This window comes from Arachis duranensis, chromosome 4, assembly GCF_000817695.3.
Source record: "Arachis duranensis cultivar V14167 chromosome 4, aradu.V14167.gnm2.J7QH, whole genome shotgun sequence".
Classification (NCBI taxonomy): Eukaryota; Viridiplantae; Streptophyta; class Magnoliopsida; order Fabales; family Fabaceae; genus Arachis; species Arachis duranensis.
In genome coordinates, this window is record NC_029775.3 from 4,183,006 (window position 1) to 4,207,451 (window position 24,446).

Here is a 24,446-nt window from a genome sequence, read left to right on the forward strand (position 1 = left end):
TAAAGTCATAAAATATATTGATTGAGCAGCCAAGTAAGACCATAAGCTAAAGGCTTTCTTGTCCTCTCTTTTGTCTAATTTTTTTAAGCGTTTCTCAAAATATAGGAAACATAAAAATTCTAGTTTAAAAGAATAGGAAAAAAAAATAAAATAAAATATCCTTAAAATCATAAGTAACATTAAAAAAAAAAGAATTCATACAACTAAACACAAAGGAGTACTACTTTAAGAAAACTAATACATATATCTGGCAAAGGAAAATGGGTTAAGGAAAAGATGAAAAATAGCATGCTGTACTTATAGATGACAAATGAGCCAATTTGCTCTACTTGTTCTGCCACACCATGATTTAGCCAAACAAAAGACTAGAAGAGTTGACCTGTTTTTAGTAATTTTATAATTAAAATATATTATATGTTATTCTGTAATTAAAATAATTTTTTTTTAAAATTAAAGAGTTCTCTATTTTCACTCTTTTTCTTTTTTTTCTTTTTTTCTTTTTATTTCTCTTATTTCTTCACCCACTTTATCTTTTTTATAAATCATTATCAATGACTAATTACAAATTTAACAATTAAAGTGTGTAACATAACATTTTCTAATTGTAATTAAAATTAAATTATAATTGAAATTAAAATATAGCTATATTATATTACTAATTTAACAACTAAAATATATCATATGACACTCTCTCATTAAAATTGAGATGAAATATTTTTCTCCAAAATAACTAAACTTTCTTTCTCCATCCTCTTATTTTCCTATCTCTTCTTATCTGTTTCTCTATTCTTCTCATTTTATATATAACTTATAATTTATATTTTATATTATTAATTTAATAAAACAAAATATGTCATGAAATATTCTTTTATCCATATTCCCAAAGACACTGTCCTGCAGCCGCGTGTGGGTCGTACAGGACACGTGTTCGGGTCGTTTGAAAGGCGAGGAGTCGGGTCGGGTGGAGCTCGGGCCAGGGTCGACCCGTCGGGTCTCCGGGTCGGGCCGTAACAATATATAAATTAAAGAGAGAATATTATTTTTAAATAATAAACATAAAAATTAATTATTTTTATTTGTGCAACAGACTTAATATCTAATTAAATGTAAAAATATACACATTAAATTCTTTTAAGTGTTAGATAATGAATGTTAAAAATTAATTATTAGTAAAAAATTAAACTCTTTCACATGAAAATAATAACTAAAAAATTTATTATTTAATTTTTTTATTTACGGAGATCCTGATCTTCTTAGCTAATAAAAATTTTTGTCCCTTATAACTTTTTTTCGTAAAAATAATTTTATTTTATAATTTTTTTCTAATATAATCTATAATATCAAAGATAAAACTAATATACTTTTAAAAGATTTATATTCTGGTAATCAAATAAAAATATTAATAGATTAAAATTCATCAGCCCAATTCAGGTCGTTGTTGGTTGGAAAGTTGGTAGGTCAATCAACCAAAATAAAAGTAGTGATTAAATGGTGTAATTGGTCCGGTTGACTTGAGGATAACCTTTCTGATTTAACATAAAAACAGATTAATTATAATTTTAGAGGATATAGCATTGAATGTTTGTTTGTTTCTCCTAGCATATTTTTTCTTTCTTTCTTAATAAGGTTCTATATTTTTTTGGTGACTCAATAAGGTTCTATATGATGCTAGATAAAAACAAAAACACAAATATAAAGATAAAGAAATAAAAAAATGTTTCAATCTAAAATAAAATTTTCTATGGAACATATCTTTTTCTTCTTTATATAAATATATTGTGTTCTGTCTCGAAAACTGAATACAGCTGATATATAGCATATTTCTACTGAAAAATATATAACATTTAAAGAAAAAATTGTTGAGAAATATATAGTTGGAATTTGGAAATGTGTATGTGGAGTTTTTCTTTTAATAGACATATAAGTTTTTGGTCATGGCATTGGGTATTTGATCTGGGGCACAACGCAAAACAGTATAGCCCAATAGAGGCCCATATATGATAAGCCCATTAAAGAAATAATGATGCGAGAAAGCCCGGCCCAATAAACATAACAGAAAGAATTTTCCACGTGTATCCTCCTTCCCGAATCGTCAAGGCTCGAATCGAGTGCGATCGAAACTGAGGCTGAAACGGCAACCAACCGTTATATCAAAAACGACGTCGTTTTGAGAAAGTCGAACGTAGCAATGGCGTGGGTTGTGGCAAAGCGAGCAGCTGCTGCTTCTTCTTCTTCAGCGATGAAATCGGTTTCTGCTGCGGCGGCTATTTGGATGAGGTCGTACGCCAAGGTTGCGTTGGGGACCGACATAGTCTCCGCCGCACCGAACGTTTCTCTCCAGAAAGCTCGCACCTGGGACGAAGGTGTCTCTTCCAAATTCTCCACCACTCCTCTCAATCACATCTTCAAGGTCGAAAATTCTAACTTTCATTTTGCTGTTTTCCCCCATTTTCAAACGTCTAATCTGGTCCTTAATGTCATTATTGATTTAAGGGTAATATTTATTTCTATGTTAGGGTTTTGAAGGACTAATTTGAGTATTTTAATCTTTTTTTTTGGTTAATTCACAAATTTGCGTTTCTTGATGTTGCAGGATAAGAAAGTTGTCATCTTTGGGCTCCCAGTAAGTTAAATTGGCAAATTTTTTTTTTTTTAATAAGTTTAATGTACTTTTGAAATTAACGTGGTTCTTTTGCTTTGTGTTTGATTCAAGATAGTGTTATTGATGTTTTGGCTGCTATCTGTCTAAGGGTGCATACACAGGTGTTTGTTCAAACAAACATGTTCCTGGGTACAAGGAAAATATTGATAAGTTTAAGGCCAAGGGGATTGATTCTGTTATTTGTGTGGCTGTTAATGATCCATATACTATGAATGCTTGGGCAGAGAAGCTTCAAGCCAATAATGCTGTAAGTCCTCCCTATCTTGCCTTAGAGATCATCCGCATCTGCATTGTTGATGAGTTTTTACTTTCAGAGAGAACAGATTGAAAATGGAGAATGTGAAAAGGTTATTAAAATTGGACTAAAATATAAGCTATATGGTAAGAAAATGGCAACGAACTACAATAACGTCCTAATTGATGCTCGTTAACATCTTGTAACAAACCAACAAACTTCCATATACTCTTTACAGTATTCTACATTTTACACATCCTTGTTATTTTTGGCATTGCTTATGAGTGATCCATATTTTGGTTTAAAATTCAACTGTCCAGATTGAGTTTTATGGAGACTTCGATGGGAGCTTCCACAAAAGCTTGGATTTAGTTACTGATCTCTCTAGTGCTTTGCTTGGAACTCGATCCAAGAGGTATGTTATGTGCATCCTCCTTGAACTAAGATTGAACTAACATGAGAATTTGTTTGGTTTTGATGTTGGCAAGAACTTGTTAAATTGGTTGGCTGGATACTCCCCGAGAGCATTTGGTTTCTACACAACAGACATATCTATGATGTCTCTATTATTGATTTCAATATCTGAAAATTGTACTTCGGTTTGTGTTTAGGTGGTCAGCATACGTGGTAGATGGAAAAGTGAAGGCTTTTAATGTTGAAGAAGCTCCATCCGATGTCAAGGTTTCTGGTGCAGACACCATTTTGGGACAGATTTGAAGATCATGTTTATTTGGATAGTTGTGTAATGTAACGAGTTCTCAATAAAAATGCACCCTTGTGCTTCTAGTTGACTGAACTGGGAGTTCGCTTGTTTTTTAGTTTTGATTATTGACTAGCTTTTTAGCTGTCACTTCACACTAATCTAGTGATCCCCTTTTCTAAGATGCATGCTGTGTTACACATGCAAAGATTTTTCTCGTATCTAATGTATGTGTTGAGTACTCTCCCTATTATCTTCTTAATTATCATCTTAATTCTTTTAATAAAATAAAAGTTAAATTCATATATCAGTTTTATGTGATCCGATGATATTCCTAGACACTATCCAGGCTTCTCCAGGCACTTGGTCCATGAACACAACAGGATTTAATAGATTACTCTTTAGAGAAAAATTGACCAAGGCTTTGATTTTTATGGTTAAATTAAGAATTTAGTCTATTCGTTAACCCTCATGTTAAATATAGTGTAATATTTGACATATAGGTATAATTCAAACACTCCATTTAGTACAAAAACAACAACAAAACCTTGTCTTTACCAAGTAGGGAGAAATAAAATCGAAGGTCTAAGCTCATTTGCAACAGAAACAGAACATATCATGTGATGGGTAGCACATAATATGCAAGGGCTTTGTCCAGTGAGAACTGAGAATAGGAATAATCTGCAGATTAGAGAACCGCCAAATTATTTCACTGAAATAAACCCAAGTACCAAAAGGGTCAATTCAATGAATTCATGTTACAATCTTCCGCTGGATCTATAAACTGATCTTACATAACATACAATTTTTGCAAAGTTTCTTTTGAGTCACTAGAACATTAATTTTTGATAATGCAGGACGCAGACCAAAAGGTACATTGGCATCAAACACGTCTCTTGCACTTCTCCATTGGACAAGTGAATCAGGTTGCTATGTCCTCACAGCAGCATCTTTTCCACTCTGAATAAAAAGTAAACACATTCAAAGCATTAGGCCACTTCTTAAGCAAATATATTGCATTCATTATTTCAAAAATGCCATTGTCGGCTTGTCGCCCTGTTCTTTTTTTTTTTCAAGGCAACAATAAACGCGAAGCTTATCAAGGTTTATTATTCTTTTATCCTGTGGTTACTAAACAACAACAACAAAGCCTTGTCCCACTAGGTGGGGTTGGCTACATGAATCCTGTGGTTACTAAAACCTCATAAAATTGAATCTAGGCAACAGTTAACTACTTTTAATCAACTAACTTGGGAAGCATAAATAAGGAGGTTTGACAGGTGGAATAACCTGAACACAATGATGAATTTCCACCCGACCAGCAACCACTCGACCAACAACCATGCCAGGTACTGAAGGAGCATCTGACCTAACATTCTGAACCACATTTTCAGTGTATATGCTAGGAGAACGCCCCATGTCAATGTCATTCTCATCGACTGACTTTCCTTTTACAGGGGATCCCGAACTTCCCCCAGTGCCAACAGGAGTGGGAGGAAAATTAGATCGCTTTGAGGAAAGATCAAGGCGTTCAATCATCCGTGCAACACCAGCAATTCCTGCATTCATCTCACGTTGAACACCTTTACTCAGCTCTTTTACTGAGGCATTATGAGCAATTAACTTCTCTTTAAGGCCACGCGTACTTTTGGTTATTGATTCCTTATACCTGGGGGAATATTTCAGACATATTAGAACTATATCGTAATAGCTTGGGGGCACTCAAATCCACGTGGGGAAAGGGTTTACCTGGCTGAAGCAGCAGAAAATTTGGATCTGAAGGACTCAGGGATAGAGAACATCTCAGGGGTATTTAGTCTCCTTCCACTCTCGGATGGTGACTGGGTATACAGAACTCTGAACATGACCCACAAAGTAGTAAACACACTAAAATCAGTTAAGTGAAAACTCTAGGAAAAAGCTTCCAATAAATAAAAGACGCCACAACTCTACAGGTACCTGGGTTTGAAAGGAACATCATTCTCAGCCATAGTAATTCCTGCAACTTCACCAACAACTGGGGGAAAAGCAGATGTTGGAGGTTGAATGTGAACAGTAGACGGTACACCAGAAGTTGGTGAACTACTGCCGGTGGGTGAAATGGTGAGTGTTGGTCGCACAGCAGACACATGCACAGGAGGATTGGAAACAAACACCTCTGATGGACCTGCACTAGAAGATCTTTGCCTTTCCCGTCTATGGAGAAAACGAGATCTGCTGGAAGCAGCAACTAGGTGTTGCATAATTTGATCATCAATATCAGACTCATCTGAGTAAGAATCGCCCTGCAACAAAATAATTTTCTAAGCATGGATATCATCACATCAATGAAATGTAACTTCTATCAAGGCAACACGGGTAAAAAGTGGGAAAAAATGAAACAGCAAACAGTCCATTAACACTATCGGTTCTTGGACAAGTCTCACTTACATAGTCATAATTGAGCTGATCATGGGGAATATGGGAACTAGTTAATGAAGATGGATATATGTTTCTTGACCTTGAACATTTTTCAGCCTCCACTGCAGCTAGAAGCTCTTGGCTACAAAAACAAAGGTGTTTGATGAAAATTACTAACTAAAAAAGACATGTATTGAGGAAGAAGGAGATAGTGACAGTGTTGGAAGAGGAAAAACATTACCTAGAAGGATCAATGAAAGAAAGCAGCTGCAAACATATTGGACATTCTCTGCTTCTCTCTGACCTGAAGAAAACAGGAATTACATCAGAAGCTACCAATAATAACCCAGACCATCATCCATTTTGTAAAAAGATAGAACCAACTCTCCTAAATGATCCCACGGGATCAAAAAATTGACACCAAGTAGCCTTACCATTCAAGAATACAGTGCAGATGATATTCGTGTTTGCAAGAGGTGATCTGGAAATGAAAAGGAAAATTCAATATTCTGTTAAACATTTCAGTTTAGACGTTAATATCAACGCTAGCCAATTTCCCTTCTGATTACCTAAGGTTGCAACTCATCCACACATAAAGCATAATTAAACACATCCAAACAGATAGAAATCTCATTGATGAAGAAATGATTAGTATTCAGCATTCCCAATCCTCAAATACCCTTTGGGATTAAAAAGTTATATGATTTTAGTTCCGGTTGCTTGAATGATTCAATGTATCATTCCTTATAATGCTGAAGTATAGAAAGTCCTCAAACAAAAACAGATCTCCAAAATGCAAATTATTTTATTTACTTAGAGAAAAAGAGTAAATTACCAACCATATTGAATCAAAGCAATAAGACTCAAAGTTTGAACCCATCAACTGAGGTGAATACATATCAAGTTCGAAAGCACATCAATATCCAAAAGATTAGGAACTCATCAGACAAACACAAACATGAAATCCTCAAGCCAAAAATGAAATCTTCAAACAATTCACGCTCAACAGGGGACAGAAGCAACAAGCAAATGGGGAGGCCATCAGTTATCAAAGTTGGAAACTTTTTCAGAAACCCAAATGCAAATAAGGAAAACAGACAAGAGTGGTGGATCATACAGTAGATGGGTCATTGATGCCAAATGGCTCCAAACAAATGCTGCAGAAGTCCTCGGAATAGTCGTCGAAAGCTGCACCTGCAATGTGCGATGATGAAGGAGGAGAAGTTGAAGATGAAGAAGAAGACGAAGACAAGGTGAAGTTTTCCATGGTTAGCTCCACAATGTGATGGAGAAGACTCTGGTTGAAGAACCCTAAAACTGAAGAGAGAGAAAGAGAGAGAGTGTGTGAAGGGTTAAAGAAAAGAATTAAAGGGAAAGGAAGCGGAAAATGAAGGGAAAATCCGATTCAGACGCTTTTGATTTTGATGGAATCAACGTAATACCTAATCTACTTCTTACCACTACAGATTAGAATAAGAATAATTGGACTATGTCATGATTAGTTTAGTGATTTCTTAGTTAATTAAGTTGTTAAATAATAATAATAATAATAATAATAATAATAATAAGGTTTAATTTATTCTGTTGGTCTTTATAGTTTCGCAAAATTTTCAATTAAGTCCTATATTTTTTTTCTTTTTAATTGAGTCATTGCACCAAATTTTTTTTAATTGGGTTCTCACATTTTTTTTTCTTTTATTTAGGTTCCTGTATCAATTCTTTTTTTTTAGTTAGGTCTCTATAAAATTAAGCCAATTACTACTAAAAAAACTTAAATAATAATAATAATAATAATAATAATAATAATAATAATAATAATAATAAACAGTAGCTTGATTTCTGGATTTCTTTTTACCCTTTTCTGCTTAACATTATGTGCTACAAACCTACCTACGACTACGATACGAATACGATTGCCTTCTATTTTGTACTTCTACGATTTGTTTTCTGTAGTTGTCTTCTCCTTTTATTGCTTCTCGTATCCATCGCTATTTTCAATTATCAGTCATTAAAAAAAGATATGATCGATCTAAGAAGCTGTACGGCACAATGGAGTGGGTGCACATAACTCATACGTGTCGGTGACAAGGGCTGAGATCTTATGATTTAGGTCAGAATTCTTTTTTTCTATTTTTAGATTTTAAATCTAGAGAACCGAGAAAATTTATTAAGATAAAAACGTCTAAAACGTCTTTTTTAAAGATATTTGTTAGTAACTAAAATTTAACACATATAAATGACTAAATTATATTATTTTTGTCAAAATTAGGTCAGACAAATTAATTTGATCGAAAAAATAGTGCATCAAATCTGAATGAGTTTAAATTAATATTAATTTTTATAAAAAATTATTACAATACCTTTATTATAAAAAATGACTAAAATATTCTTATTATATATATAAATTTTGAGAATTCTAAATTTTAGTCTTTTACTCTATTATAGGGTTAGAATTTAGAGTTTTCAAAATTAATAGAAGTATTTTAGTTATTTTCTATAATAAGAGTATTGTATTCATTTTTTATTAAAAATAATATTAATTTAAACTGGTTCAAATTTGATTCACTATTTTTTCGGTTAAATTAATTTGTCTAATCTAATTTTGACAAAAATAACACGATTTAATCGATTATGTGTTAAATTTTAATTAATAGAAAACATCTTTAAAAAAAAAGTTTTAGACATCTTTATCTAGTGGCTCCCAATTTTATTATTTTGACCAACTACATTATAAGAATTATAAAGTATTTTTATTGGTAAACTATTTTTATGAATATTTATTATTCACCCACAAATTATTTTTTTCTGCTATACGTTATTATAAAAAATTCTGTATTAATAAATGAGAGTTTCTAAAGCTGGCTGGTCATACTGATTCCAAAAGTGTAGTTTATTTATTTATCTTGTCGATTCATGTCACAATCAAAAAGGTCAAACAACAAATGGTGGGTGAAGTAGTCTATATCATGAACCCATCTTTAATTACTGAGTTTTTCGATACTATGGTTATTCCAGAACGGATGTAGAAACCTTCTGAAGATCTATCAGCCTCTTGTACCCCCTGCATTTAGTTCGTGCAAATCCAAGTTTAGTACGTACTTATATTTTCACAATATAATGTAAAATCATTATCTCACATTACAACATATCATGTCATTGTGTTCCATGCTGATATTTCAATGCCTAAACTCTTGTTAGGTGCCTATTGATAAACAACTTTGTTTCTGTCTTCACAAATCTTGTAGAAAGATAAGTATCTACATGTGCAGTGAGGAATGAGTAATGTAAAAGTGTTGGTGAAAATTTTATGTTCGGTAACAGAGAATTTGAAGATTGTTGTGTGCATAAACTTATGAGAATACATCACTATCGCAATTGCCAATAAAGAAAGCTAGGGTATCATTTATTGGTAGCCGGTGCATAACCTAATATTGTGGTCCTAATCAGATACTATTTTAAACGGAAGAGTGGTACCTCTGAGTTTGCAATTATAACGTTCTTTCCAATTCTAGCATTTTTGTCAATAATGCAGTCCCTGCATATGCAAGAAGTGAGGATCAGCACCAAGAGAAAATAAACATTTTATTCGCTTTAAAAAAAAACTCTCAATTTATACAAATTAAAAGTTAATGGCTTTTCAGAATTTTGTTTAAATTAACAATTATATATGTATATATATGAAAATGAGAGCTGGAATTTGTACTTAATCTTTGTATTTTCTCCTATTCCTACGGGAACTTTTCCCTCAGCTAACAATTTTGCCACCTCAGCCTCAGTTTCGAAATAATCAGCACCTAGCATTACTGTATCCTGCATATATAAATGTGTAACAGAAAGCTGTATGAGAACACTAAATACACACATCAAAATATGAGAAAAGAGTATGCGTGTTAATGAACAAGGAATGTATCTATGTATGTATGTACATGCTTAGTTAAAAAGAATTAGTGCACCAACCCTTAAGTGAACATTTGAGTTTATTCTGGATCTGATTCCAACTACGCTATGCTCTATAAAGGAATTGGTCAAGAAGCATCCATGCGATACTATTGAGTCAACAATCTGCATAAGGATAATAACAATGTTTTAGTCTAATTAAACAATTGAACACACCCTTAAACCAGTTATATATATGACTTTTGATATTTAGTTATAAAAATACTACCAAGTTAGTATTATTTTTTTTTTTATACTAACCTTGCTATTGTCAATATTCGATGGTGGTAAGTTTCTCCTTGATGTATACATTGGTTTTCCTACTTCGTAAAAGCAAAACTTGGATGGCTGAATTTACAAACATAACGTGACTGATCTTAAATCCTAATCAATGGAAATCAGGGAATGAAGTATTTTTGGTAGAAAATAAAAACATAATTGTAAACTTGCTGCTAGACTATGATAAACATGACACTTACATGTTCGGTGAGGGCTAAATTTGCCTCAAAGAATGACCTGATTGTCCCTATATCCTCCCAATAGTCATTGAAGAGAAAAGCCTGCAAACATATAAGTTATTGCTTTAAGGATTTGTAACATTAGAATAGAGACATGCACATTTTGGCTCTGTCCAATGAAGAGTTGTTTAATCATAGTTACTAGAAAGTTAGGTTCACAGTTGGTTTTGGTATGCATTCGTTATTTTCTATGATTAGATTACGAGTATTTATTTGGAGATAATTCAATCAGTTAGGTTCATGGTACATAGATGGAGAAGCAGGGCAATCATGTGTTGACCTCTGATCCAAAGTCATTTGCAGTTGGAAAGCGCCATCTGAATGAAATAAATTTTGTTAAAATTAATTAGCATGCTATATTTGAACAAGCAATTTATTGTCATGTTATATGTCATTATTGAACTTCACATTACAAGATATAAGTTAAAATTAGCAGTACCTTAGTAGATTAAGAAGTAAGTCCTTCTTGAACACATACACTCCCATGGAAGCAATGTATGGTTTCTTTTCAGCCTCTTCCCGTGAAAGTCCCAAAAGTGTTGTATCTACTTGCTAAATTATGTAGCAGCATTAGCAGGAAACCAATATCCTGAAAACTTGATATTAACAGGCATGAGTTGTGCTTTTTACCATTGCTTTCAAGTCTTCTCCTTTAGGCTTCTCGCTGAATGAAATCACCCTTCCTTTCTTGTCTGTCTTCATTAGACCAAAATCTGAGGCACGGCTACATGAACACACAGCAGAATTTTAATATAGTATTTAAAGGGGAAAGAATTTTGAATAGACATGACAAAAAGAAAAGCACACAGTTGATTCAACTGCATGGGCAGCAACAAAAGCTCAGTGTCATTATCTTGATAAAATAAAATATGGTCCAATGGTATGTTAACCTATTAGTTTACTACAGAAATGAGACTTTAAAAGTTTAGGCACTTGAGAACAAACCAAAAAAGGGGGAGAATCAGTGATCTTCCATAAAAGGATACTGCTATTTTATGATACTACTTGGGTGTAAACTTGCGCAGGCTAATTACAATACTTGATTACCTAATTCACTATATAGTAGCAAATAAAGATCTTCAACTTATGGTAAGTTTTCATATTAGGAGAAATAACTTCTGTATTCATTCTTTTTTCAAATCCTTAGCCAATTCACTCTCTTCTACAGTTGGATTGAGTGGAAGCAGTGTACCTTTGTAAAAAGCAAATGTATTGGAGAGGAAACCTACCTTTCATCAACTGGAAGACAAGAAAGTGTGATATCAGCTTTGCTCTCCCGGTGAACCTGAAGTGTATAAAGAATATAAAGTTATTTTAATTCTTTAAAATGCAAATTGAATTGAGAGTTGAAATCTTAGAAACAATGATGGTGATGATGACTTACTTCAATCAAATCCATGTAGTTCATTCTGTACAGGTGATCCCCGGAAAGAATCAATACATCCTCAATGTTCCTTGCTCTTGGATCCTACAACAAATAAACATTGTCATTAATTAAAAAATGGAACTAACAACACTTTGTATACCATATGCCAACAGAACAACATATATAGCACAATACAAAGTTTTATAGTCTCTGTCAACAAGCAAGCAATTAGACTATATGTGTTAGGATTAATGCATGAAATAAAAGACATGATATGAAATAGCTTAGCACCTCAAATAGCCAGTGGAACTGCCTTACAGCATCAGCAGTACCCTGAAACCAACTTTGACCCTCCTGACCTGGAACTTGAGTGGCTGCAAGAACCTGAAAACAGAACAAGTGCTCCCTTCATTTGCTGATTAATCTACTAATTTGTTTAAAGAGCATAAGATATTAAACACCCCTGAGTAAATACACGCAATACAATAGGTGTCTAATTAACTCATCATATACCTCAACATAGCCATCTCCAAAGGTGAGTACTCCACCAGGGCTATAAGAACGTGAAATGTGCCTGTTTAGCGAGCAAGAGTTATATTGAGTCAGAATGTATATCTTGTTGATCCCACTGTTTATGCAGTTGCTCATTGGCACATCAATCAGCCTGTATGCACCTCCAATCGGGACCTATCATCATCATCATAGCAATTATCAACAACATTAACATTATGCATTTTATTAATTCAAGTACGTTTCACTAAAAAAATGAAATAAGGGTATGTACGAGAAAATAGAAATGCTGAAAAAGAGAGATATATCTACAGCAGGTTTGGCGCGGCGCTTTGTGAGAGGGAAGAGACGAGTTCCAGCTCCTCCACCAAGTATAATTGCCAAAACTGTCTTCGGGTCCTTGCTCTCGTAATCTAGTTCCTTCAACTGCATTAATTCCCCATTTTATCTCTAACATAATGTATAGAAATTAAAGCAATCAACCAATATTATGTATGAACTGCTAATTAACACGGTGCATATAATTTAACATTAGCTAGTAAATAGTTATAGCGAGTATCTCAGTGAAGCTTTTTCTCTCTTTTAACCTCAACAAGATTCCAATCTTAACGACATTTTCAACTTTAATTAACAGTTAACAATAACGGGCGAAAGTTTTCTAAATGAACAATTCATGCAAATTAAATGACCTAGGATCGCCTGGAATGACGTTATGATATTCCCTTATTGTGATGGTAATAAGAATTGAAGAAATGATGAAGCTAACCTGAGCCTCCACCTCACTGATAATAGACACGATTTTACCGTTGACCCTGGAAATTGCATTTTTATGATCATCATTATTACAACGACGTCGTGGTTGATGAAGCTCAAGTCGTTTCAGCTTCTTCCCAGCCATGAATTCTCCGTTGGAAAACTTCAAGAAGTCTAGGTTCCTCCTACCACTGGCTCCGGCGGTGGATCCACGTGGCAGAGAAGCAAAGGAAGAGAATGAAATCCGGCCGCTGCCGGAGGCTGCCATTATTGCGTTTTTGGTTGATCGATCACCACTGCTAGAAGGAGAAATTAGGAAGTTCAATGATAAATGTGTGTGTAATGCACTAATGCTATTAATATCTTGGATCTTCTTGAATAATTCAAGTCCCTCTTAGAGTGTGTGAAATAGAGAGAATTCAGCCATGCTATCCTAAACGCAATTGCATCCATCTATTCTGTGACATCCAAGCGCGCGCACCTTTCATTTTGATCCAATGACACTTAGGTCCCTATGGAATTGTTCTTGGATAATGGCAAAACGGGTATTGCATTCATCACATAACACGTGTACGTACCGAAGGCGGGAAAATTGAATAACCTAACAAACCACTAACTAATTTCAGTTACAGCTCGTCCTCGTCATCATGGTGATGCGCGCTACTTTTGTTGAAAGAGTTTTCATTTGCATCATCAACTTGGTATATGAATTTATGAGATATAACAGTCATGTGAAATTGTCAACATAATCACCAAATTGGTTGTTGGTGAAGAAAAATGAAAAATGAAAAATGAAATAAGAATTGCGACGTGTCATTCTTTTGCATTGGTGACGATACCTTATTATATGAAGACGCGAAAAACATATTGTTGCATTATTATTAGACGTATTACTTAATTGGTTATTTTTGAATTTTTTAACAAATTAGAATAAAATCGATTTTTTTTATAACAATAATAATAAACCAATTTTTTTTAGGAATATAATTGTATTTTTAAATTTTTAGGGATTTAAATGTCTACAAAATAAAAAGTCAGAGATATATTTATTTTTTTATCAAGAAATTTTAAGATATTTGATTTAGATTGTGTAATTCGATAGAATCAAACCGAATTTAATAATTATAATGTAGATAATTAGGTTTATTATTGTTGCTATAATAAACCGATTTTGTTCTGGTTTATTAAAAAATAAATTATTAACTGGTTTAATAAAGATGTTCAATAATAACCTGACACATATAAACATCTTAAAAAAGGACATTTTTAGTGTCTTTATTAAAATAGTCTCCATATAATAATAAGAGGAATGTTAGGGGCCAGAAAAATTTGTGATGTTTAAGCATCAATTAGTCATTATCAATATTTTTAATAGTGTGAAATGACATCTAATAGTATAAAATTAATCATTTTCTTTTTTATGGTTAAGTGCTCACCAAATTTTAATAAAAATGCTTCCCTCTAGACTTTTTCATAATAATAGTAATCACGTGCCGTGGGAATACACTAGTTCTAAATTGTGATTTTGTTCACCTTCCATAATTAAGTTGAAGTAACAACTAACAAGTTGTTAATAAGTCTGAAAATTGAAAAGTATACGATAGGGTCCCCTGGTGCATGTGAGCGGTCACAATTCAGTTTTATAAAAGGCACAACTCAAATTGTCCTTATTTAACCAAGTTGTATAACACTAGAGAACTAATAGAGAATAATTTATTCATGCATAATAATAAATATAAAATTAATTAAATAGCATGCAATGCAGCAGGTGGTGGTGGTGTTGTTCAGAGTGTCGTTTTTTGAAGAGCATGATTGCATGAAAGGAAGTGAGAATGGAATTAACGGTGCAGAATTGTTAGTAGCTGCAAGGGGAGCTGAATTATTGCTGTATGCAGAGCTGATCATCATTTTGGCGGGATCCATGATAACGACATGTCTAATTGTCTATAATCAATGAGCCCCCTTCTTCATTTCTCACCGTTAATTAATCCGCATTCCTTTTTTTCCAAGTCCCAATTTTACGAATCTAAATTTAATTTGATTATATTATTAATAAAATTTAATTATAAATATAAATTGGAAGTTATTTCTATTTTTAGATTGAATTTTAGCTCATGAATTTTAGATGGAAAATGTTTTACATGTGTGTGTTGTTCTTTAGAAGCCGTCGCAGTGACGCCGGTTTTGAAAGTTCAACTAATAGCATTTCCAAAATATTGTTCAATCAATGAAAAAACAATTTAGCAGTAGTGATTTGGTGGGATTTTGAATTTTTCATATACACTGAATATTAGATCATTTATTTATACTAAATAAGTGACAGAGCGGAATTCTTAAATCACCATTATATTCAAAATTTTTTAATTCATAAAGCTATTAGTTCAAATAAAAAAGTATTTTTAATTGATCAAGATTAATCATGAGTTATGAGATGATATATCAGTGAGATGACATCTTTTAAAAAAAAAAAAACTAGGAAATAACAGAATGAGAACTTATTATCCAAAAACATCATATAGAAGATATTTTTTTTAAACAAAAAATTATCATTTTACAAGATAACAGAAAAGAGCAATGCTAGGGAGACATCAACTTTTGTGATTGTTAGCCATCAACTAACCATCAATGATGATTTGATGGTGTGAGATTGGTATGAGATTTCATCCAATGACTCACATTTTTCTGCTGGTTACATGCTGGCCAAAATTCAATAGAATTGCTGGCCCCCTAGACTTTCCCAACAGGAAATTGCATACAAAGAAGATTAAAAAGTAAAAAAATAAAATAAAAAGATAAGATAAGCAAATAATATTTTTCTTTTGTGCCGATAAACAAATTATTAAAAATTAGATGAAACAAAAAAAATTCTAAGAAAATATTAATTGTTACAATATTTAAATTTTAAAATTTTTAACTATCCTATCACTTTTTATACCAATATCTTTAGCAAGCAGTTAGGATTATTGTCTATAATATTATTTCAAACTAAGATATACGCTTTCCTTTCGAGTGCTGATTTTTTATTTCAAATTAAATATGTTGTTCAGTTAAAAAAAATCTCATAAGATTTTTATCTTTTATTTTTATTTATTTCTTCAGTTAAAGATTTTCCGCGATAATCCAACTATATATATAATAGTGTCCCCTGCTTCCTCTTCATAAACCGTTCTCAGATTCTTTTCTCGTGGTGTTGTTAATTATTCACAGAAACATTTAGTTTAAGATCAGAAAATAATAACAATGATGATGTCTTCAGTGAAGTTAACAGCGTCATCACCTTTCTCTTCTGCTTTCAGAAGCAGAAAGAATAATAAGCTTCCTAATCTTCAAACAAGGTCTCAACTTTCCACATTACCCACCATTCAAATCGCAAAACAAAACTTGGGTCACTCTCCATTCTTCACCCACAAGCCTCTCCACCTATCATCCAGCATTGTGTGCCAGGCCTATGAAGCTGACAGGTCAAGGCCATTGGAGATTGAGATTCCGGATGAAGAGGTTGCTAAGAAGCTCAAGATGGGACTCTACTTTGCTTCATGGTGGTCTCTTAATGTGGTCTTCAACATATATAACAAGAAGGTCCTCAACGTTTTTCCTTATCCATGGCTTACCTCAACTCTCTCCCTGGCTGCTGGCTCCCTCATCATGTTGATTTCGTGGGCCACAAAGGTTGCTGAGCCCCCTAAAGTCAACTTGGACTTCTGGAAGGCCCTTCTTCCTGTAAGAATATTCTCATTCCTTTGAAATATGTTTATTAAACCATTCTTCTACCTTAACTCATGAAAACTATAAAAAAGTTAATCCAAAATACATAAATTTAGTTTCAATTTTAATTTTTATTATCTTATTTTATTTTTATGTTACCTTCTTATCTTATTTTTTGTTTTTATCTTTCTTAAGCAAATACTCAGTATATATTTAATTTTACTCTTATAATTCAATCAATCAAGAAATACATAACAAAACGATCTTTATCTTTGCTTACTTTTGATGTACTCTTTAATTTTATTATAAAGTAATATACATGTAACAATAATATTGCAGGTTGCGGTGGCACACACAATTGGGCATGTAGCAGCAACTGTGAGCATGTCAAAAGTTGCTGTTTCATTCACTCACATAATCAAGAGTGGAGAGCCTGCATTCAGTGTCTTGGTGTCAAGGTTCTTGCTCGGAGAAGCATTCCCTTTGCCGGTTTACCTCTCATTGCTGCCAATCATAGGTGGTTGCGCACTCTCTGCAGTAACGGAGCTCAATTTCAATATGATTGGTAAGACTAAAGTTGAAAGCTTGTGATGAATTGAGTCCTGATTATTAATGTGTGTTTGTTTGATGGTACCTGCAGGGTTTATGGGGGCCATGATATCAAACATGGCATTTGTGTTTAGGAATATATTCTCAAAGAAGGGGATGAAGGGCATGTCTGTTAGCGGAATGAACTACTATGCTTGCCTTTCAATCTTGTCTCTATTGATCCTAACACCTTTCGCCATTGCTGTTGAGGGCCCCAAGCTCTGGGCTGCTGGCTGGCAACAAGTTCTCTCTCAGATTGGTCCCAACTTTATATGGTAACTAGCACTCTTATTTACTTTGCCCTCTTCACATTTACCTAATACCATGTTACTTTTGATGTTTTCATAAAGGTGAAAACTCCGGTACAGTCGATTTTACGTAAGTTGATAAATGAGAGTCATGAGATGATTTGACTGATTTGACTAAATTTTCATCCAACAACTCTCAACTATCAACTTCAAGTCGACTGCATCTAGATTTTCACTTTTCATAAAAAGTTAGATTGTAACTTAGTCAAAACATGTTAAGTCATTAAATAATTTTTAACTATTAACTTTATATAAAGACAGTTACATGTAAGTCTCTATCTTATTTTGTTCCTGTGTAAGTTGAATATGAAGTTTCTTTGTTTAGTTTAAGACTATATGAACCAATTTGTACAACCAAAGTGAATGAACTTTGTTAATTATCATTCAAATGATTTGATTAATTAGCTAACAGGAGAGTTGTGAATTTTGATACAGGTGGGTAGCAGCTCAAAGTGTGTTCTACCACTTATATAATCAAGTGTCATACATGTCCCTTGATCAAATTTCACCCTTAACATTCAGCATTGGAAACACAATGAAGAGAATCTCTGTGATTGTCTCTTCCATCATTATCTTCCACACGCCAGTTCAGCCCATCAATGCACTTGGTGCTGCCATTGCAATTCTTGGCACCTTCCTCTATTCACAGGTCCAATTCATCCACCATCCTTTACTTTAATTTGCATCCTTATCTTCTTCTTTTTTGTTCTTTTATGTATATACATCAACTACTGTTTGAGATAAACTAGCTCAAAGTCCATGTCTAGAAACAGTATATTAATTAATTAATAATGATACATTATTACTTACTATAACAAATGAATTGACTTTGATTTGATCTTAATTAATTTATGCAGGCTAAACAGTGAGGTGCTTCTTTTGAGCATGTTAATGTGACAAGTGAATAATGATGAATGCCGGAGCTGAAATTGTTCATTATTTATGTGAATTAAGAGAGTAAATATAGGAGTTCAATTTGGTTAATTTCTTTGAGGCTATAGTTAATTAATAGTAGTTACTAGTTAGTATTCGAATTTTGATTAGTTTGATCTAGTTGACTATGTAAATAAGCTTTCCTTGTTTTCGTGCTAGTAATAATAAGGTTAAGGCCTTAAGGGTTTGATTTTGCTTACGAAACAATTAAGTATTTAAGTGTCAACTCAAATAATATCAAGTAATCATCTATTATTAATGCGTATCATTATTATATCAAGAAAACAAATTAAAGAAAATACGAGCTAATTCAAATGGCATACTTTTTTTATACTCACTCAGAGATTACAGATTCAAATCTCAATCCTAACTTATAAAAAAAAACGAATCAAAGTTCTCTAAAAATGCTTCAGACCATTCACATATTTGAAAATTTTTATGAGGTTTAATACTCTATTAGTTTTTATAGTTTTGTAAAATTTTTAATTAAGTTCTTATATTTTTTTTTCTTTAATTGGGTCTTTGCATCAAATTTTTTGAATTTTTACACTTTTTTTTAATTTGAGTCCCTAGCACTCATTTTTTTTCAGTTGGGGGTCTCTATACAATTAAGCTAATTACTATTAAAAGAGACCTAATTGAAAATAAATTTTGGTGTAAGGACCCAATTAAAAGAAAAAAAGTATAAGAACCTAATTAAAAATTTTGTAAAACTATAAGAACCAACAAGAATAATTAAACCTTCTCATGATCCTGTTTATAAATTTTTGTGACACAAATAAGTTGTATATTTGTTTGGGATAAATCATAAAAAATACCCTCTTATTATTAAATCACTCAACGAACTTCCTTTAAAATTGTTAATGACAAAAGTATTTTTAAAATAGCATATAATTTGATCTGAAATTTTATGAAAATAATCAAAATATCTAAATAACTATTTAGCATAAACCAAAATTTAATCTATAAATTTTTTATCTTTAAAATAATTTTTTCATTTAAAAAAATACAAAAAATATTATTTATTATAAAATTACTAAATTTTAATGATCAAAATTGTATTAAAATCTTATTTCTAAAATTCTTTTTGAGAATATAGATTATGGTTGGATATTCTTATCACATTTTAAAATGTTTTAAGAGTATTTTTACCGTTAACAAATTAAAAAATATCAGTAATTTGATAATTAAAAGTATTTTTTATGATTTCCTTTTTTTATTTATTTCTTTAAAATGACGTCAACATTAGAAAAAGAATGTGACAAACAGACAAATTGTTGCATTATAATTGGTCCATTAATAATGGGCTATTATATAGGCCTTGATGTTGGAGTTTTAGGTCACAACTACTAGTCTACCACGCAATTCTTCGTTATTTAACCTCCAATAATTGTTTTAGGAAAAAGAAAAAAAAAACTCCAATAAATCTAGAATAGTTATTTTTTTTTCTTTTCTATTTTTATTTTCTATGGTTCGTTAACGACACATCTTTTGTTATAACTTTAAGGTTTACCCGTTTTAAATTTTTAATGCATGTGTTGTCTTTCCAATTTGCATGATGTTTTTTGAATATTTTATTTAAATTGAATAAACTAGTTAAGTTTATGGTTTCATCATTTCATGAGTTGTACGATGCATTAAACAATTTAAAATAATGAGAAAGGATGAAATGAAGTTTTGAGTGAAAAAGAAAAGACAAACAAAAAGTTATTTGAAAATAATAAAGATGGCAAAGTATTCTATGGAACTGTCACATAGAGCTCCATTCAATGGAATTGCAAAAAAAGTTATACATTCGCCTCAACCTGTTATTTTATATTTATTCATTTTCAACAAAAAAAAATTAATTTCAAAAGCAAGTCCAAACCTCAAAATTTTCGTATTTTTTTCATTTATAAAATAAAATAATTAATTATTTTTTCAGAAAAGATTTTTTAACTTTATTTTTAAGGTTACGATTTTTTTTTTTAGATTAAGAGCAAGTTCGTCGCACCCCCGACGAACTTTATGATGAGTTCGGCAAACTATATATATATACTGGTGGAACCATTTTTGTTTGTCTATCTCTTTTTTCATTCTCTCTTCCAAATTTTTTCTGTTACTTTTTTCTGTCTTTTCGACATTCGTAAAATTTAGTGTGGGCGATTTTTTTAATTCCAGGTTAGTAAATAATAGTGTATTTTTTTTATCTTAATTAAAATTATTTAATTTACTATTTACATGTTAGATAAAATTGTTAGGTATAGATCGTTTGTAGGTTAGAATAACAGATTTATTGTTTGCATGTTAGTTAATTAGACGTATTTTTAAGTGTTGTTATGTTATGTAGATTATTTTATGTCGCCGTCTTTTAGTATAGTGGCTATTTATGAACATATTAAAGAATGTAGAAAACTATATTATTAGATAATTTAGTCAAAGGTATTAGAGTGCGTTGTGAATTAGTAGGTAATAAGTCGAATAATCAATTAGGTTAAGTTAGATAAGAAAAAAACGTGAGCAATAAAATTTAGGGTTGAGTTAGTTATAAATTAATTAGTAACATGACAACGTCAGTTAAATAGGATACAATTAACATTAGTAGGTTTATAAGCTATTTTTTATTTAGTTTATTTTTTAATAATCTAGTGTGTGATTTTATTTTACTAGATTGTGTTTCGATGGAGCAGCAGTTATTGAGTTATGAGCATGAGATGTATAGATTGGATTACGTTGAGCACATCGCTGAGAGGCTTGATCGAGTGGTATAATTTTTTAACCTTTTTTTTTATTTTATTGTGTTGAATAAAAAGTGAACTTGCTATTGTATTTATTCACGGTACCCTTTTTTATTATTTTTTTTCATTTGGTAGGCGCTTCGGATCTTGGGCACCAGACGAAATTTGATGACACGACCATCAGAGCAGATTAGGCCATATCTGAGACGAGTCGGGTTTGAGTACGTCACATATATGGTCGAGTTTGAGCATGATTGGTCTCTTGTCTCGACGTTGATAGAAAGGTGGAGGCTTGAGTCCCACACATTTCATTTACCGTGCGGAGAGATGACTATCACCCTGCAGGATGTGGTCTATCAGTTGGGACTCAGGATTGACGGTGATCCTATGAGTGGATGCATAGGTGGGTGGGAGCAGACCCACCAGGACGGACCATTGAGGAGTTATGTGAGCATATACTGGGTGCTGTTCCCGACCCAGAAGACAGACAGTCTCAGACGAAGTGGACTGTGAAGCTCATTTGATTCCACAACACGGTTTGTGGAGAGCTAGAGCAGGATGCCATAGAGGAGCGCCTAATGAGGTATACGAGAGGATACATCATGCAGTTGATAGGTGATATCCTCATCCTCGATGCATCTAACTCTTGAGTGCATATCAGGTGGCTTCCCCTGCTGGAGGACCTTGATGCGTGTGACCGATTGTCGTGGGATTCGGTTGTGCTGGCATGGCTGTACCGCCAGATGTGCCAGCCCGATGGGTTTGATACTTTTAGCTAGTTTGTTGGGGACCTATTTAAATATCTTTGGTGAGACAATTTACATAACTTTTTATGAATAAAGTTTTAGTTGCTTTATGTATGTTTTTTTAGTGTGATTAAATAAGGTGAGTGATTTGCTTCGCTTGTTATATGAAGAAAATTGAAGGGTCCAACACTATGGTGATTATGCGTGGTGGTTTCTTCAACTTCATCCCTTTGATTTAAGTTGTCAAGGACAGGTTCTTTGAAGGTCTAGTAAGAAATTCCTTCCGGTGAGGTTTCTTATAGGTCTAGTAAAAAAAATCCTTATTTATCTTTTTATGTTTTCGCTGTGTATTTCTGGTTGCGTCTTTTCTCCATCTCTTTCTTATCCTTTTATCTTTCGTTTTAAATTTTTATCATCGATGATAAGAAATTTGAACGAAAGATAAAGGAATAAGAAAAAGATGGAGAAAGGACGCTTCAGAAAAGACACAACGGAAACATAAAAGAATAGATAAAGATTTTTCTATTAGACCTCTAAGAAACTTATTCTTAGCAACCTAGGTCACCGGAAGGGATTCCATACTAGACCTTCAAAGAACCTATCATTGACAACTTAGATCAGAGGAATGAAGTTGAAGAAACCACCACACAGAATCACCATAGTGTTGGACCCTTCAATCTTCTTCATGTAACAAGCGAAGCAAATCACTCATCTCACTTAATTACACAAAAAAAAACCTGCATAAAGCAATTTAAAATTTTATTTATCAAAAGTTATGTAAATTGTCTCATCAAAAGTTTTTAAATAGGTCCCTAACAAACTAGCTAAAAGATAAGATAAGATAACTTAATTTAAAACTCCTAAAGATAAGATAACTAATTTAAATCAGATTTGATCTTATTGGATTAGATCATATTTGATTTAAATTTTAAAATTCTAAAGATATATTAACTAATTTAAATCAGGTTTGATCTTATTATATTAGATCAGATTTGATTTAAATTTAAATCCTTAAAAATACTACTAAATAAATTAGAAGTAAATCAAATCTTTCAACAAACTCTAACAGCAAAACAAATTAAAATAAATGTCTAAAAAATTCAAAAATTAATAATAAATTATGCCTCTCAATGAATTTGAAAAGTTGTATTGTGTAAACCCCGGTTAAATTAGTAAATAATTAGTCAATAAATTAATTTATAATAAGGAGGATTATAAATGTGAATATTATATTAAATTAGGATAGAGCTCATCGAAACGAAAATTTTGACACCAATTTCGAAGAAAACAGTCCAAGATTGGACCGAACGGGCCGAACCGGTTGAACTGGACGCGAACTGGGCTATCAATTCAACCGGACCAGCCCTTTTAAGTGAACCCAAAGCCTTTCTTCCCTTCACTTTAACAGAAACGAAGCTTTCAGCTTTCAGGGAAGGGAAGGACGAGAACTTCGCCGAAAACCCTTACAGTGGTTCCGATCCCCGTAACTTCTCCGTTCGAGCTCCGATTGCCGCACCGTTTGTGGCCACGCGTCCACCGCGTCGAGCTCTACATTTTTACTGGAACAATTTTCACTGGTAACTTGCTTAATCACTCTCAGCTTTCTCTTCCCCCAATTTTTGAATTTTAAATGGAAATGTTGAGTTTCTTTGATTTCTGATGTTTTAGGATCCAATTAGCTTGAGAAAAACGTTCACTCTTGCTTATGTTATGAATGTGTATTAGGTTGTGAATAAATAATTGGAGCTTAAAATTGTGAATATTGGAACTTGGAGGAAGCTGATTAGTTGAATTTTGAATGGGCTGCCTTGGTTTTAAATAATTTACTTTGGTCGTTACGTGGAAATCGGCCAAGGTATGGTTTAGGTTTCTTGGATTTAATATATAATTTTCTATGAAAACTTAGGCTAGATGACCATAGGATAAGTTGGAATGCAGGTGTACGTTTAATGTTTAGTAATTTGTCGATGAATATATTTGGTTAAGTTTATTGGATAATTAGTTATTAATTTTGGATGGTGAATGTTGTTATGTTAATCTAGAGAGAATCATGGTTGAATGTTATTGTTGATGAACATAGTTGGTTAGGTACTTGTTGATTAACTAATAATTTGGTGAATTACTGATTGAGGTATTTTGTGTTAGACGCCTAGGATTAGTGAACTATGATCCTTAGTTGAATTTTGGTTGTGGGATTTGAATATTGTATGAGTATAATTGTTGATCTGAGATAGATTTATTGTGGTGACTGTTATGATGATGAGGAAGGGTATGTTGAATTGAAAAGAAAGCAGGTTTGGACCCGAAAAGGGTGGCAAAGTCCGAGTTTTAGAGGAGGTGTTGCCAAAATTTTATAAAAATTAGAGATT

At 32.5% G+C, this 24,446-nt stretch overlaps 4 protein-coding genes across 4 annotated transcripts; 2 read left to right on the forward strand and 2 right to left on the reverse strand.

Annotated features, from left to right (window-relative positions):
* The first annotated feature begins 2,076 nt into the window (after positions 1-2,076).
* LOC107482635 (peroxiredoxin-2F, mitochondrial) lies at positions 2,077-3,900 on the forward strand. Its single transcript, XM_016103162.3, has 5 exons — positions 2,077-2,410; positions 2,594-2,623; positions 2,751-2,909; positions 3,218-3,312; positions 3,509-3,900. Exons 1-5 carry the CDS (start codon positions 2,189-2,191, stop codon positions 3,612-3,614), a joined length of 612 nt encoding a protein of 203 aa, XP_015958648.1. The 5' UTR covers positions 2,077-2,188; the 3' UTR covers positions 3,615-3,900.
* Positions 3,901-4,268: 368 nt separating this feature from the next.
* LOC107482634 (E3 ubiquitin-protein ligase RHF1A) lies at positions 4,269-7,450 on the reverse strand. The gene is made up of 8 exons (XM_016103161.3): positions 7,115-7,450; positions 6,432-6,478; positions 6,239-6,301; positions 6,028-6,139; positions 5,557-5,882; positions 5,347-5,454; positions 4,888-5,266; positions 4,269-4,557 (listed from the first exon to the last, which is right to left on the reverse strand). The coding sequence occupies exons 1-8, from the start codon at positions 7,262-7,264 to the stop codon at positions 4,528-4,530; spliced, it is 1,215 nt and encodes a 404-aa protein (XP_015958647.1). The 5' UTR covers positions 7,265-7,450; the 3' UTR covers positions 4,269-4,527.
* Positions 7,451-8,869: 1,419 nt separating this feature from the next.
* On the reverse strand, positions 8,870-13,758 carry LOC107482636 (glucose-1-phosphate adenylyltransferase large subunit 3, chloroplastic/amyloplastic). Its single transcript, XM_016103163.3, is given in 15 exon segments — positions 8,870-9,058; positions 9,472-9,532; positions 9,701-9,807; positions 9,955-10,059; positions 10,195-10,281; positions 10,413-10,493; positions 10,699-10,768; positions 10,891-11,003; positions 11,082-11,175; positions 11,681-11,736; positions 11,836-11,919; positions 12,109-12,201; positions 12,331-12,504; positions 12,640-12,753; positions 13,094-13,758. Coding segments are annotated over 15 exon segments (1,596 nt in total). The 5' UTR covers positions 13,349-13,758; the 3' UTR covers positions 8,870-8,956.
* Positions 13,759-16,231: 2,473 nt separating this feature from the next.
* LOC107482633 (glucose-6-phosphate/phosphate translocator 2, chloroplastic) lies at positions 16,232-18,873 on the forward strand. The gene is made up of 5 exons (XM_016103160.3): positions 16,232-16,800; positions 17,125-17,350; positions 17,426-17,648; positions 18,117-18,330; positions 18,539-18,873. The coding sequence occupies exons 1-5, from the start codon at positions 16,321-16,323 to the stop codon at positions 18,548-18,550; spliced, it is 1,155 nt and encodes a 384-aa protein (XP_015958646.1). The 5' UTR covers positions 16,232-16,320; the 3' UTR covers positions 18,551-18,873.
* The last annotated feature ends 5,573 nt before the right edge of the window (positions 18,874-24,446 follow it).